Source organism: Mus caroli, unplaced genomic scaffold (genome assembly GCF_978045245.1).
Source record: "Mus caroli unplaced genomic scaffold, Mus_caroli_1 scaffold_11, whole genome shotgun sequence".
Lineage (NCBI taxonomy): Eukaryota > Metazoa > Chordata > Mammalia > Rodentia > Muridae > Mus > Mus caroli.
Window position 1 is genome coordinate 82,351,540 of NW_028227266.1, and position 14,607 is coordinate 82,366,146.

The 14,607-nt window shown below is 43.6% G+C and overlaps 1 protein-coding gene across 3 annotated transcripts in view; it reads left to right on the top strand.

The window, feature by feature from the left end:
* The window catches only part of Sh3bgrl2 (SH3 domain binding glutamate rich protein like 2), a 52,529-nt gene extending 44,825 nt beyond the window's left edge, over window positions 1-7,704 (top strand). For 2 of the 3 annotated variants that reach the window (XM_085827784.1, XM_085827785.1), the window contains exons 3-5: window positions 972-1,052; window positions 3,365-3,432; window positions 3,555-7,704. In XM_085827784.1, the coding sequence (XP_085683910.1) occupies window positions 972-1,052; window positions 3,365-3,432; window positions 3,555-3,579 (174 nt within the window). In that variant the 3' untranslated portion in view covers window positions 3,580-7,704. The remainder of the gene's footprint in view (window positions 1-971; window positions 1,053-3,364; window positions 3,433-3,554) is intronic. The other variant, XM_021172115.3, reaches the window with a different exon arrangement.
* Window positions 7,705-14,607: the final 6,903 nt, after the last annotated feature.

The following is a 14,607-nucleotide window of genomic DNA, read 5'->3' on the forward strand; positions in this document are numbered from 1 at the left end:
CCAGAGACTTCTGCTCGACATATTGAGCCAGTCTCTTCAGATATGTAACTCCTCGGCCGCCCCTGTAAAACCAAGATGACTGCAGGTTAGAGTCAGAGCTATGTCTACCATGAGACTCACTGGTAGGGGCTGTGTGCAGAACCAAAGATGATAATCAAAACATTTTTCATCAAATGAGGCTTTCTGAGGAAGATACTTCTACAAGTTGTAGACTCATTTAGATTTTGGGTGCTCTTAAAAGCCCCTTAATAACATTGGCTCAGCCGCGCCCAGGGACCAGGGCCCATGTGGCGATGGCCAGGTTCCTCCTGGGCTGATGCTGTCTAGAGTACAAAGAACATGAAGTTCAAGGATAGTGCAGCAGACAGACGTCAGCTCCCCACGCCCCACTCCCCTGCTCTGTAGCTGTCCTGCTTGGCCACTGTGTTTCTTTTCTCAGAGCCTGTCCACAGGAAACTGCAAAAGCAGAGCCGAAGCCTGCCACTAAGACTGACACCTGCAGACCCTTGTGACTTTTTGAGTGTCCAGTGATTGCTTGATTTCCTTCTTTCTTTCTTTCTTTCTTTCTTTCTTTCTTTCTTTCTTTCTTTCTTTCGTCTTGGATAGCAAAATATCAAGCATGACACTGGGGTGTGGCTCTCCTTATTAGTGGGTATAATCTAAGATCAGGGTGAGCACATATAGATAAATTCTAGTTTGACACACAAGGAAAAATGAGTGTTTGCTCCTTTATTTCTGTTGCCAAATCCTGTCCTAATTCTGGGTTTAAAAAAAAAAAAAAGAAAAGACTTGTTACAACAGACCCTTTCAACCACACACTGAATCCAGTGGGTGCCTGTAGGTCTTCCTTGGCCTTGACCGAGCAATGGTACATTGTTTTCTTCCATGCAGGATTTTTATGAAAGCATCAACTGTAAAAGTAATTGCTTGCCGGTGCTCACTGGCTTTATCTTCCTCTCTTCTTTTTCTAGGACTATGACAGTTTTTTTGAATCGAAGGAAAGCAACACAGTCTTTTCATTTTTAGGCCTGAAGCCACGGCCGGCATCCACGGTAGGTTAACCTTGTGTATTTGGAGGTAGGCTAACCCTCTGTACCGGGCTTCAGCACCCATGGTAGGTAAGCCCTCTGACTCTCGCTTCAGAGTTTATCCTGCTGGAGCAGACCTTAGGAACTGAGGTTGAATGGGTGAGAGGCATGTATCTACCCTGCTAAACTTGCAGTCTCTCAGGTAAATATAGACTGCAGGGTTACACACAAAATTTTTAACCTCTTTAAATCAAAATATTAGTTTACTTTTAATGTATAGCCCTGTTCTCTGAAGAGGAATTTAAGGTAGCAAAATAGGTAGCTAGTTTTTATTTGAATTATAAATTCACATTGTGTCTTACCCCTGTGTCTGTACCTTTCACGTTTATGATTTGTTTGGTCACAGATTGAAAATACTCGGGGGAAATCACATCTGTACTGATCATGAAAAGCTTTCTCCTAGACTTATTTCGCTTTTGTTTTTTGTTGCTGTTTTATTTTTTCATTTTTTTTTTTTGAGACAACAGTTTCTCTGTGTCATCCTGGGGCTGTCCTGCACTCTCTGAGACCAGGATAACCTGGAACTCACCAAGATCCACTGGCCTCTACCTTATGAATGCTGGGATTAAAGGCACTCGCCACCAAGCCTGCCGTTGTTTCTTTTGAGACAGTGCCTTTCTGTGGCGACTGTCTTAGAACTTATTATGTCTGTTGGGCTAGCCTTGAACTCCCAGCGATCCCCCTTGCCTTTGCCAAGCACTGGGCTTTCCTCTCCTCATTTCTTAACACAGCATCACACCAGTTTGCATAGATGTCGTGATTGAAGCATCCCAGTCACCTGGAGATGCTTTGAACCATGTTGGGGCACAGAAGTGCAGGTGCTGTGTACTGGAGAGACTAGAGGATGCGGGGGTCCTGGCAAGGATGTGGGATGGATCCCCCACAAGGCCAAGGGGCAGCAGCTTTATGAAATGGCGGAAGCAGAGCCACATTTAAGAGGCATCTCAAATCAGACCTGAAAGAGGTGTCACACTTCCTAATCCAACCTGAGTATTTTTAAAGCCTCTTTATCGCGTCATATCTTTTGGAAAATGTGAAGAACCTGAGTCTGTTTTGTGCAAAGACTTAGGAATAATGAATATTTTCATAGCCATATAAAGCACAAGATTTACTTTAAAAATAAAAACCAAGTAAGTTAATAGTTCCGTTATTTCATTTAAAAAGACTGGTTTTGTGACTAGAAAAGTAAGTTAGGCTTATTTTTTAAAATTGTAAAGAAGTAAGTATGTGTAAAATAGAATATTAAACTCACTAGCCAGAGCCAACCACATTGACACTTTTCCAGTGTGCCTTACAATCCTCATAGACATAGTAATTGAGGCTTGGCTATAGCTCAAGTGGAGGCTGAATTCTAAAGTATCTATTTTAATGCAGCCGAACCTGCAGTGCATTCTGGAAGCTTTGTCTAAGTAGCGGGTCCTTTGAGGCTGCCTAGGACAGGTACCATCTGAAGCCCCTGTGAGAGGAGACAGAGGCTTTCAGTAATAGAAGCCCAGCTGCAGCACCTGCAGCAGAGCCTTCATGGTGAGAACACGCCTTGTTTTACATCAGCAAGCCTGCAGATGGCTTGTGGGTGGTTCCTATGCACACAGTTTTTAGCAGAGGCACACCCACACAGAAAGTATTTACAGGTTCTTAAAACTATTTTTATGCAAGTCAGACATTTGAATATTTGTTAGGAAAATTAGTATTTATATAAAATATTTCACCCAAAGATATTAAACAATCCAGATTTATCTTTAGAGAATTAGGGGATGGGGCAGTGTGTGTGTGGTGGGGAAAGCCTGGGGCAAGGATTACCTTACAGAGGCAGAAGCCAGTAGGCTGTGTCAAAACCTCATAGAAGATACTGAGTGCACACCATCTCTGGTGTCATTTTCTCCAAAGGCACAGATTCTTTAAAGATTCAGCAGCTGGTATGGAGACTTTTGCTCCCAGGTCACTAAGACAAAGGGTGATTTTCAGACTCCATAACCGCTGATTGCACTGCACACTCTTTGGCCATATTGGAGCAAATTGCAGGGGCTTCTTGGTGACACTTGTTTAATTGGGTCATGGGGACAGACAGAGTGGCACTTGGACAACAGGGGTGGTGATGCGTTATGAATGATGTGGCCATTCTGATGATGTCATTCATCCAGGGCCACCCTTAACCAGTACCTCTTCATGCTCCTAGGAGGCCACAGCCACCTACTGTGAGCTAATAGCACAGCAGTGTTCAAAGAAGGAGACTTAGTGGCTGCTGAGAGATGGAGCTTTTCTTTGCTTGTTTGCAGGTTGGGTGGGTAGGACTGAAGTCGAGGCTCTGGCTTAAAAGCCGAGACTTCGCCCTCTCAGTAACAGGGTGAGTCATTATAACCTCCCTCATATCTGTTGCTGACATTTCAAAAACAAAACACTGCAAAAGGCAAGTGTTCTTGTCGATGCAGTGTAATGACCGTGCCTTTCCCCTCTTGTGTTTAATAGGCAGAACCTTAGAGGTAAAAAGTAGAAGGTGATGGAGTTGCGTTTGGAGCACCCCCTGGTACTCAGCACTCGCCTGCTTACCTGATGCATCACTGTGACAAAGCCACACACACAATCAGTAACTTCGTCTGACCTGGAGAAGGTGTCTTTGGAGGACATGGGAATAATGGGGACTGCATGATTGCTCTGAGCCTATCAGTTCTGTGGTGGTGGATCCTCTTATTTTCTGATTCGTCTGCAGTTTGCCTCACTCACCTGAAAGTACCCTCCCCGTGATAGGTCAACTTCCTTAATGACTGACAGGTAATTGGGCGACACCATCAGGGAGAAAACGTTGAACCTGCCCTATGTTTTATTAGAAACTGGTCTTGCAGAAACCCATTCCTCTCTAAGCTGCCTGCGTCCCATCCTTGAAACCATTTTGCCAGGATGGTAACGTCAATTGAATCCAAAAGAAGAAAGCAATGCTGGCTGACATTGACTCTGAGGGTTCTTGTTGTAGAGTCACAAATGTCACTGCTCTGGTACTTTGTAATAACGCCTGCTGGAAGAGCTGGATGCTCTCAGCCCTGTTCTGTGACGGAAACCCTCACCCCTGTAAATTCTCCAGGCTTCTCCAGGTGCTTCCAAAACCTCCATTGCAATATCAACTGATCACAGCCAAGTTACAGGGCAGAAAAGAGTTGCTGTTTTGGAAAATGTCTCTTTTATCTCTTGCAAGGGGGAAGTTTCACTGTATGCATAAGACTACTTGAGAGATATATTTTAAGAAGTGCACCGGTTACATATAGTAAGTTAATAGAGTTTGCTCTGTCAGTATGCAAAGGCGTTTTCAGCTCTTGTAGTTTGCTTACACACACATGCACATATATTTTTAAATGCAGCTCCCCAAAGTAACAGCTGCTTGTTCTATTTTGTGAAGGGATTATATTTTTGGAGGAAGAAAATGCTTGGTTAGATATATTTTGTGAACCATTGGCGCCAGTCCTGCGAGGACATTTGCATAGCACACACAGGTTCTGCATTCAGCTCCAGCACACTGGGAAGGAAAAAGAGACACCACGATGGCTGCCTAGTGTCACTTCCCATGTCACGCACCTTTGTCTCTGACAGTAGACAGTCTCAGGCTTTTCAGAATAACACAGACACACATTCTTGTTTGATGTAGGAGCACATGTGAGATTTCAGAGCAGCCCAGACAGGAAGGGGCTGTCTAGAGCATGGTCCTGAATGGTTCTTAAGAAGCAAAGCCCCTGCTCCCTCTGGGCGAACACTGGCGAACACTGAGGATACTTTCCTGTATCCTGGCATATTTAGAGTTAATTTCACACATAGAAATAATCTTGAATAGGGCTAACTGAAATCTCCACCTAGCCTGCATGATGCTAGGCCTTTCACTCTGATTCTGAAAAGGAAATGTTTGAGAAATTAAAAGATCCATCAAGCAGCCCTCTCTGCCACCTGCACCCCAAGCTTTGCTAAAGGTGGGCTGTTCTGCAGTACTTTTTAAATGCTGAAGCTGAGATCTTGTTGCAGTCCTGTTGCAACAAGCAGAAAGGAGAACACCTTTCTTTATGAATGGACCAAATGATTGATGCACAATTTTCTTCCCAGGGAAAGCTTGTCAGGTTGTGGGCATTAGTGGCTAGTTGGTGTTAAGCATGATCCACGTAAATTTCCATTTGCTAAATCCCAGGGAGTTTCCAGAGTTTTGTGTGTTGTGTTTTGTTTTGTTTTGTTTTGTTTTGTTTTGTTTTGTTTTGTTTTGTTTTTTCCACCTCCAGCTGGATATTGTGCTTGAATTTGTGAGTCTTCTGACAAGACCCATTTCTCTTTAAAATAGAGTGATATTTAAAGTGTCTTGTGAAATCAACCCAGGTTACCTTGATCTGTTTACTTACATCAAGTCTACTCTTGCCAGTGAGTGCCAACAACCAGTTTGGCAAAGTGAAATCTTAGTATGTTTTGGATGGTAGGAGCACTAACCTTACAGTGTTGAGGAGACAGAGAAAGCTACCAAGATTTATCACATATCTTTTTAATGGTCCATACCATACCTACTATGACTGTGTTAGACATCCCACCGAATAGATGGTGTTCTTAGAATCACTATCATAGTTTCACATCATTTCCTTGCCATGATTCTTCTAGGGAGCATTGGGGAGTCAGCCAAGAAAAATGAGATTAGAGGCAGTGACTTGTTTTAGTGTCCAGAAGCCCAGTATGGAGTGGACCATAGTTCCCAGACACGTGTGTGCAGAGCATGCTGGCTCTTGTATGATTTCCAGTCTGCCTGTCTAACTGACTTCTCTCCTTCCCTTCTTCCTTTCCCTCTTTCTGTTTGTTGTTGTTTGAGACAGTCTTGCTATGTAGACCCAGAACTCACTTCTGCTTCTGCCTCCCAAATGCTAGGATCACATACTTGCTGAAATAGTGTTCTTCCAACTTCCTTTAATTAGCTTGCTTTTAGATTGGCTCACTGCCATCTCTAAAGCCTAGGAAAGAAGTGCAGGCTTGGCTGTAATGCCAGCAGCTTTCAGGCCATAGCGTCGACTTCCTGCCTGCTTGTGGACAAAGGAAGTATGCTGCTGATGCCGAGACAGTGCCATTTGAACATTAGGTGACCGTGAAACACCATACTGCCAGGTGTCTGCAGACCAGAAGACAGTTTAGTTCAGGAAATACTTTGCCAAATTCTGGGGCTTTATTAAAATCAAAGAGGAGAAAGAGGAAATATTTTGTTCTTAGATGCTAATATGTTTTAGGCTTTCTTTTTCTGTTTTATAAAGTTAACCCAATATTTACATTTTCATATTGTGTGAATTGAACCATCTAAATATGTTTTTCTTTTGTTATTGAAAGGTACCAAAGGCTTTTTATGTTTTGTTTGGTTTGTTTGATTTTATTGTAGGGTTTGTTTTTTTCTAGAAATACCTTTTATATAGACTAGTCCCCAAGTGTCTGGGTCTACTTCAGTCTGTGTAATTGGTTTTTACCTCAGTTCATTTGTATTTGTCTCTCAAGGCATTGGTGAAATCTCAGATTTTATATTCTGCTTTAAAGGGGAATAAATTCCAGAAAACATGCATTATAAAACTGGAGTTGTTTCTTCCCATTCTCTCTCCTTTTCCAACTTTTATCCTGGAGTTAGCTTGGATCCTTCCTGTTGCTCTAGGAAGCTGAGTGTCTGCTCCCATCCGTGAAAGGGTTGCTACGGAGATCCCGCAGTGACACATGACAAGAATGCACGTGGTTTTGCCTGGACGCACTGGGAGGAGAACAGAGCCCTCTCTGGCCACCCAGGACTGAGGTGGGGATACTCAGCGGTTGGCCTAGGTGTGTCATATCCTCTTCCAGGCATACTGAAGTCACTAGCAGTTTGTCCCATACCAGCTGCAGAAAACACCAGAGGTGGTCACAACTCCTCTCACTTGGGCTTCCTGTGATCCACATTTGGAAGCAGAAGAAAACATTTCTGAAGGCGAGGGCTAAGGCTGAACTCACCAAGAAACAGTTGCAGAACTCAAAGGCCAGGACAGATGGAGGGTGTGGGAGGGGTCAGACGCAACAAGCTCTAAGCTGGCAGAAATATGTTCACTCACGAAATCGGCCAAGAGCCCTGCCTGCGTGTGACCCAGATTCCAAAGGGAGGGCTTCCTAGTTCTAGACATGTGGGCCAGATTAGCATTGGCTGTCTTTTCTGCCAGCATGAATTAAGCCCTCACAAGGTGATGGGTCCTGTCTGAGGATGAGGAGAGCAAATGAGCACAGCAGGTACAGCTGCAGTCAGTGGCGGGCCAGGGAAGGTGTCAGTGCTGGTACAGCTCATTATCAGAAAGCTTAAAGGTTTTTTCCTACTAAAACCATCCTGACTTTTTAGATCTTATACATGCAAGGGACTGTACACATATATACATACATATCTACTGCAGTATAAAGAGTAATAATAATAACCCCCATATGCATCCAGCCTGCCATACTGTAGCCTTTCTCCCTAGGCGCCCCATGTGCGCTTCCCTGACCTTCTCTTTCTCCCTGTTGAATATAGAAAGCCTCACCCTGTGTTTGTGTGGATCGAAGCCTTCCTGCCCTTTAGCATTTTGTCTCCATGTATGTATTCTTAAAGAAAAATAAACAGAATTAAGCCAGATTTGGTTTTATTTTTCCTTCTTGCAATGGGAACATTCATTGTTGAGCATTATTCCACTATGTGAATATATAACATTTTTTTCTCTCCAGTTGTTGACAGCTGAACATCGCTGTGGCTATGTTTTCATTTGACTTCTGATGCAAGTATGAGACTTCTTACATAAAAGTGAGCCACACCTCAAATAGTATTGCTGGCTGTACAGAAAGAGCACGCGTTAGCTCTAAGAACAGAGACAGATGCTCTCTCGAGCTATGGCAGTGGTTTACTGCTCCCACCAGAGTGCTAACATTTTTAGAACTACTAATCACAAACAACCTGTGTGATTGCTGGACAAATTGGTACCACGCGTGTGATGTAAAATGGTATCTTGTGGTTTCATTTGGCTTTTTTTTTAATCATTAGTAAATTGAATGTGTTTATTAAGGGATTCTCTGCTACTTCGATATTTGGATATGTTTTTAGTTCTTGAATGTTTTGTTTGTATTGCTGGGGATTGAGCCCATGGCCTTGCATATACACTCTGCCTCCGAGACATCCTTCCAGCCCATGAGTTAGTTCTTAAAGTGAAGAGAAACCAGGAATTAACAGTCCTCTGAAGCTTTTTCCAGAAGTGGGAAATGCATGTGGATGTTAATTCTGTTTTTAGGAAATAAAGGTAAGAGTGTTGATTGACAGCCCGTCTGTCAGCCATGAGATGTGCTCGGGACGTCTCTAGGAGGCTTTCACCTCTGGAGGGCTCTTGAAGGCTCACTCGTCACTGTTGTTTGGCAGGAAACCAGTGGGATTTATGCCCTGATTCAGTTTGCTTTACCGGATTTCACCAAAAGAAACTCTTCCTGCAGATTTTATGCTCGTGTGTACCAGTTTGCTTAGGATGTCAACATATACAGTGGGCGTGGAGCCATGGGCCAAACAACAGAAAAATCTTTGCTAGGTGACAGGGGGTTGTACTGAGCTTGGGCTCAGCCCTGGGTAGTCCCCAGGCTGAATAACAATCCAGGCGGTCCTGAACATAACGCAGTGAATGGCATAGGCAACCGTCTCCATGCGTGTAGAATTACAAGGGCCTGGAATGCAGACTGGAATGTTCCTTCAAAGGAACAGGTTCAGTAGACTGGACACTGACATTTTAAAGTGCAGTAACAAAAACTTGTTCGCATGGATAGAATGAGAATTGAGAGCCCCTTATAAAACAGATCACTACACTGTTTACATACTATGTGGCCCCATAATAATAAAAATCATTATATCCAAACATTCCCCTGAAGAAGCTTTAAAGCAAATGTCGGTGTTCACCAGTGTTAAACAGAATGAAGCTCTGTAGTTAGAATGGTGCTGTCCACCATCTGAACCAAGCAAGCCCCATGAGTCACCAAGCCATTGAAATGTGCCTGCTGGGGTTTGTGATGTGGTTTGAGTATAAAGATATTTCACATTTTATATTTATTGTAAATATTCAGTTGAACTCATGGATGATTTTTGTATTGTTTACACATTAAAATATTCTGACTATATTATGTCGAATATTAAGATGTTCACTGTGTTAGCCGGGCAGTGGTGGCACATGCCTTTAATCTCAGCACTTGGGAGGCAGAGGCAGGTAGATTTCTGGGTTCGAGGCCAGCCTGGTCTACACAGTGAGTTCCAGGACAGCCAGGGCTACACAGAGAAACCCTGTCTCGAAAAACCAAAAAAAAAAAAAAAAAAATGTTCATGTGTTCCCATAAGTGTGGCCACTGGGATAATTTAGGTTTCATATGCAGTTTTCATTATTTCCAGTGGAACAGTGCTGCTCTTTATCACTCTTTTTGCTTGAATTTACAATAGAGAAATAAATACATTTGAAATATTTTTACGTATTGATAAAAGGAATCCTTTATTTTTAATACTGGAAGAAGCTGCAAACATCTTTGGGAGCATAATGACTTTCTCATTCTGCCTTTTGGCCTTGTAGCTTGAAGCTTTTTTTTTTTTTTTTTTTTTTTTTTTTTTTTTTTTGAGTGAAGGAAGAGTCTTCTCCTGGACATTGGCAGTGCCATGTGTTGTCAGAATGTGTGACATCTCTCTCTGCAGCCTCCTGTTTCCTGTCATCTCACAGAGCTCATGTCTCAAGTTGCCCTGTGTCTGAATTAGGTCTCAGTGGAGTTTTGTATTTTCTGTTTTCAAGTGGGGGGGATGTAGTGACTCACACAGATGCCAGCTATAATCTGCAGAGCTGTGGTGAATGTTCCTGGGGCATAGCCCTCAATTCCTATTATTTGCAAAGTTAAAAATAAAAGTATATGGATAATCTGCCTTTTGGACATTTCTTTCTGGCTGTAGTGCCAGAGATTAAAACAGACCTGCCCAGGGTTTTAAAGAACTGTTTGCTATTCTCTTTGAATACTAATTTGAGGTAAACCTATAGTTCTCTTGCCATTAAAATAATTAAGTGGTGGATTTTTCTTTCTTTTCTTTTCTTTGGGAATCTTCCCTGTAGTGAGAGCGAATGAGCTGAATAGTTCTTGCAAGCCTGACTGACAGATGCCGGCTGTCTGCATTCTCTTAAGCTCCTAGTCGTGTTGCTTTGGGACCCATAATCTGCCAGGTGAATGGACTGCGTAGCTGTGTGCAATTTTCCTTTCTTGGGTGGACAGAGCAACATGTTCAAGATACATATTCTTCTTGTCAACTTTATGGTACTAGTGCTATGACCCACTTCTTTCATCTGCCGAAGTTCTCTGGGTTTTCTCCCTGCCGATCGGTTTCATGTCACACTCTAATGAAATCACATTAGTAGATTTCAAAGACTGGGGGTCTAGGGCAGTCCAAAGCATGGCTCCATGGCAGATGCCAAGGACAGTCGTCATGCCTGAAAGCCAGCAGTTTGTCAGCAAAAGGGCATACCCTCTCTTTCTTGTCTCGCCTCCCATCTTTGTGATAAATCGCTCTTGGTGTGCTCTCAGAAATGTGGGCACCAGCTATCTAGGGTGACAGCATGTTGTGATAGGAACAGAATTCCCGTCTCCAGCATGGGAACCTGAGTACTCTCACGGCTGTCCTACTAAGTGTTCATTACCATTCCAGCATCCACCCAGTCTTTATTTAGCTGCTACAATGACTATAGCATTTACGCCTATGTACAACTTCTGACCAACAGCAAGACTTTCTCCAGTCAAGACTCACCTAGGGCACCATGCTGCCTGTTAATGAAAGAGGCTAGTGGGACCAGCTCTCCTAGTACAGCTTCGCTTGGACCCCAGTGTGCAAATAATTGCATCTGCAGTAAGCACAAACAGACACCGCTGGAATCTCAACAGCTTCAAGAATTCTGCCAGACCCATACAGTGACGTGGAGGAGGTGTCTACCTCAGGAGACACCCCTGCAACTAAATGCGGAGAGTAAATGTTGGTCAAGGTCAGTTTTCTCTTAAGGTTTTCCCATTAGTAGCAACTGCTTATTAGTGACTTGGCAAGTGGCTCTTTCTTGGTACTATTTTCAGTATGTTATAATTTACATTCTGGTGATTGGCTTGTGGAGTTGGTACTACATAGCAGAAGGAAAAGGGGCCTCCAAATAAGGTGTGCAGCCATGACCTGAGAATCTGTGTTAAGTGCGCGTGTTGTTGTATTGTGCTGGGATTGTGCCAGTGTGTGTGTGTGTGTGTGTGTGTGTGTGTATGTATGTATGTGTGTTGTTGTTGTATTGTGCTGGGATTGTGCCAGGGCTTCACACCTGGCTTCAGGCACTTCTACCATACAACTATGTCCCTAGGCTTTGAGCCTTTCTTCCCTTTGTACTTTGACGTATGTCTGTAAGTTAGTGAGCTTTCTAAGAAGGGGGTGGGGGGGAGACAAACACTCCTTTCGCTCTTCAACAATGGCATGTCACCAGTTCATGCCCAGATGCATTTAGTCGAAAGACCAGACCCTGCTCTTGTCTTCCAGGACTGCCTTGTGGAGTTCGCTGATGCGAAGTTGAATGCTTAAGTCTGTGTTGGAATGCTGCTGTTGGAGAATGTCTAGTGCTTTTGCCATGCTACTGTGAATACGGATGTTGACTGTATAATATCGCAGACATCGCTTCTCTGGTGTATTTAATTGTCTTTAGTTTGCCCTGCTTTTGTACGAACAGAGTCATTTTGTACTTGTGTGTCTTCTTTTTACTCGTGGGGCATAAATTTGTCACGAAGCTGACTGTCAGATGAAATGTGTGCAGTTTTACCATGTGCAACAGTCTATTCAGTAATTGACTATATGACCATGTGCTAAGAAGTCCTGATTTTTTTTTCCTTACTTTACAGCTGGAAGTTTGATTCCTTATCTCTCTTATTTTTTCTCCTGCTGACAGCTATAAGTTTGAAATATGTTATGTTAGCCTAAGACCAATTAAGAGATAAGAATCACACAGTGATTTAAACAAGGCAGATGAATATAAGGAATTGCTGAACTCCAATTTAAAAAAAAAAATTTAAAGCTTGTCAGATGTAAGAAACCCCTGGGGGTGATGGAGACTATCCAAGAAGGGGAAGCATGAAGGGAGGCTGCCCTTCAGACGTCCTTGAGGAAGATCCTGTAGCAGTTCCTGGATGGTAGGAAGTTCGAAGGTCAAAGAGGAAGCAACCCATAGAGCACAGGCTAAGGCCTGGCCTGCTGAGCAAATGAGTAGCCATGCTTACAGAAGGAGCAGATGGCAGTGCCAAAGGGAGGCCCAGTGCAAGTAGTGTCCATGCCAAAGGGGTTATCACATTGCTCAGGCCAAAGGTGCAAGGTCACTAAAGAACTATGTAGACACAAGCTACCCACACTGCTGACCTACTGTGCAGCAATCAGGCACAGTAGGAGAGCCACGTCTCTCGTAGTATACCTCTACTGAAAAGGCTAGCCCCTGGCCCTTCAAGAGAACAATGATTAGTGGGATGCTCTCTAAGCACAAAGCAGCAATTGAAGAGAGAATTCGCAGCTACGAGAAAATAAATCAGTGACTGAGACATGCCACCAAGGGATTCCATAAAAGGAATCTCTAAGTGACATCTGGAGCCAGTCACGTTAAGAGCTGAAGGATGAGACTGCCAGTGTTTTGTAAAACCTCGGTCATTTAAGTAAAAATGGCTTACAGGAAATATGTACGCCTTGCTGGCCCGACCTCACTGGAGAGCTAGCAATTCATTAGGCTGAGGAATGGCCTTGTCACAAACACGAGTCCAAGTGGAAGACAGAGTTTAGGCTTGAGCCAATCCTTATTTTGATTGTGTACCCAAATTCATTAAACTGGTGAAATTTAATTTCAGCCTGTGTGCGATCCCAGAACTCGGGAGGCTGAAGCAGGAGGATGGAAAGGTTGAGGTCAGGATGTGCTACATAACAAACCCCAACCTGTATTTGTTTAAGTTCGGAAAAAAAGGAATACTATGGTGCTGAAGTATATATGGAAAGCTTATGATGTAATTTCTCATGTGATCAGGGATTCATTATAAGCACTGGCCTGCTTTTAGAGCCTTAGCCTTAGCCTAGTCCCTTGACTTCCAAAACAGTGAATATAAAAACAAAACAAAACAAACAAAAAAAACAATAATTGTAGCACGTGCTTGGGTGCACTTGAATGTTCTCATCACCCTCCCCCCATACACACACACACACACACACACACACCCTTCTTACTCTTGCAGCAAGTAAAAAACTGAAAAACAAACAAACAAAAACCTTCTCCATAGCATCTAACCTGTTTGCCCAGAAGAGGTTGTCTGAAGTGAAGGACCAAGCAGGTCTCAGGAAATGGCAGGTGCTAGCTCCTGTGATAGCATGCACCCTGACTCTCGGTTCAAGGTATTCAGTGAGTCACTGAATGGGTAGATGGGTGGATCAGTGGTCCTGCCACAGAGCCCCCCTTTTATTAACTCTGAGGAAATGCAAAGTCAAAGAAAAATGACTAACAACCTAATTGGTCCTGAGTGATACCTGGTCAGTGCTGTGCTCACCAACGCACTTGAGCCTCTGTCTGTCCCTGGTCCACGTTTTGATGTTCTCATGTGTACCTTGGGGATTTGTGTGCCACTAAAACACGCTGACCAAGTCAAGAATAGCAGATCCAGATTCAGAAGGCCAGTACCATTCTCCGCCTCGATGAGCACTTGAAAGCCACTCCCAGCATGGCTGGTCACAGCGCCTTCCCCATTGCACCGGCCAGTGTGCCTGGGAGAGGCATCGTAGGGGAGGAGGCTGCAGTGGGCCCTTCTGCACAGTGGGCTCCAGCCTGTGGATTATGTGTTTGTCCACAGGCAGGGCTGAATACAGCTGTTGGCTGGATGCTGACTACCTTCATCAGAAAGCCCAGAATTTGTCAGACATTAAGTGCAGTGTAAGCCATGTAGGGAGATTTGGGACCTCGATCTTAGCAAAGTGCTAATTGAACAGCCTGATTTTTCTTTTCAGTAGCTAGGGAAGGCTTGCAGCTGCTGCTGTGCTACACAAATACAGCCAAACCTGAGACCTTTCTGTGCTATCCATTTTCTCAGTATGAACAAAATTCACTTAATTTCATGCATATTTTGCAACCTTTAACTACCCAGTCAGTTTAGACAGTGACAACTTTTGGGTTGTTGCTCTGACTGAAGGGGAAAAAAAAAAAGCCAAACCCCTGGCCTTCCTGGGTTTCTTACTAGCCTCAGTTCTGGAGTCAGAGATCGATAGGTGCTGCTTGTAGAAGTAAGACAGGAATCTGGCAGTTTAACAGTTAACTGATGTAGCCCTTAATATATGAGCTAACGGCTGTTCAGTAGTTTTCTTAGGTAGAACAAGTGGGTGGATGATAAAAAACAGTGTGTTCCCTTGTCTTCCAGTAGCTGCGATTACAGTCAAAGTGAAGTTCTGTGACTAATAATAACTTCAGTTACACTGAAAGCTGGTGGGAAGTGACTGCACATA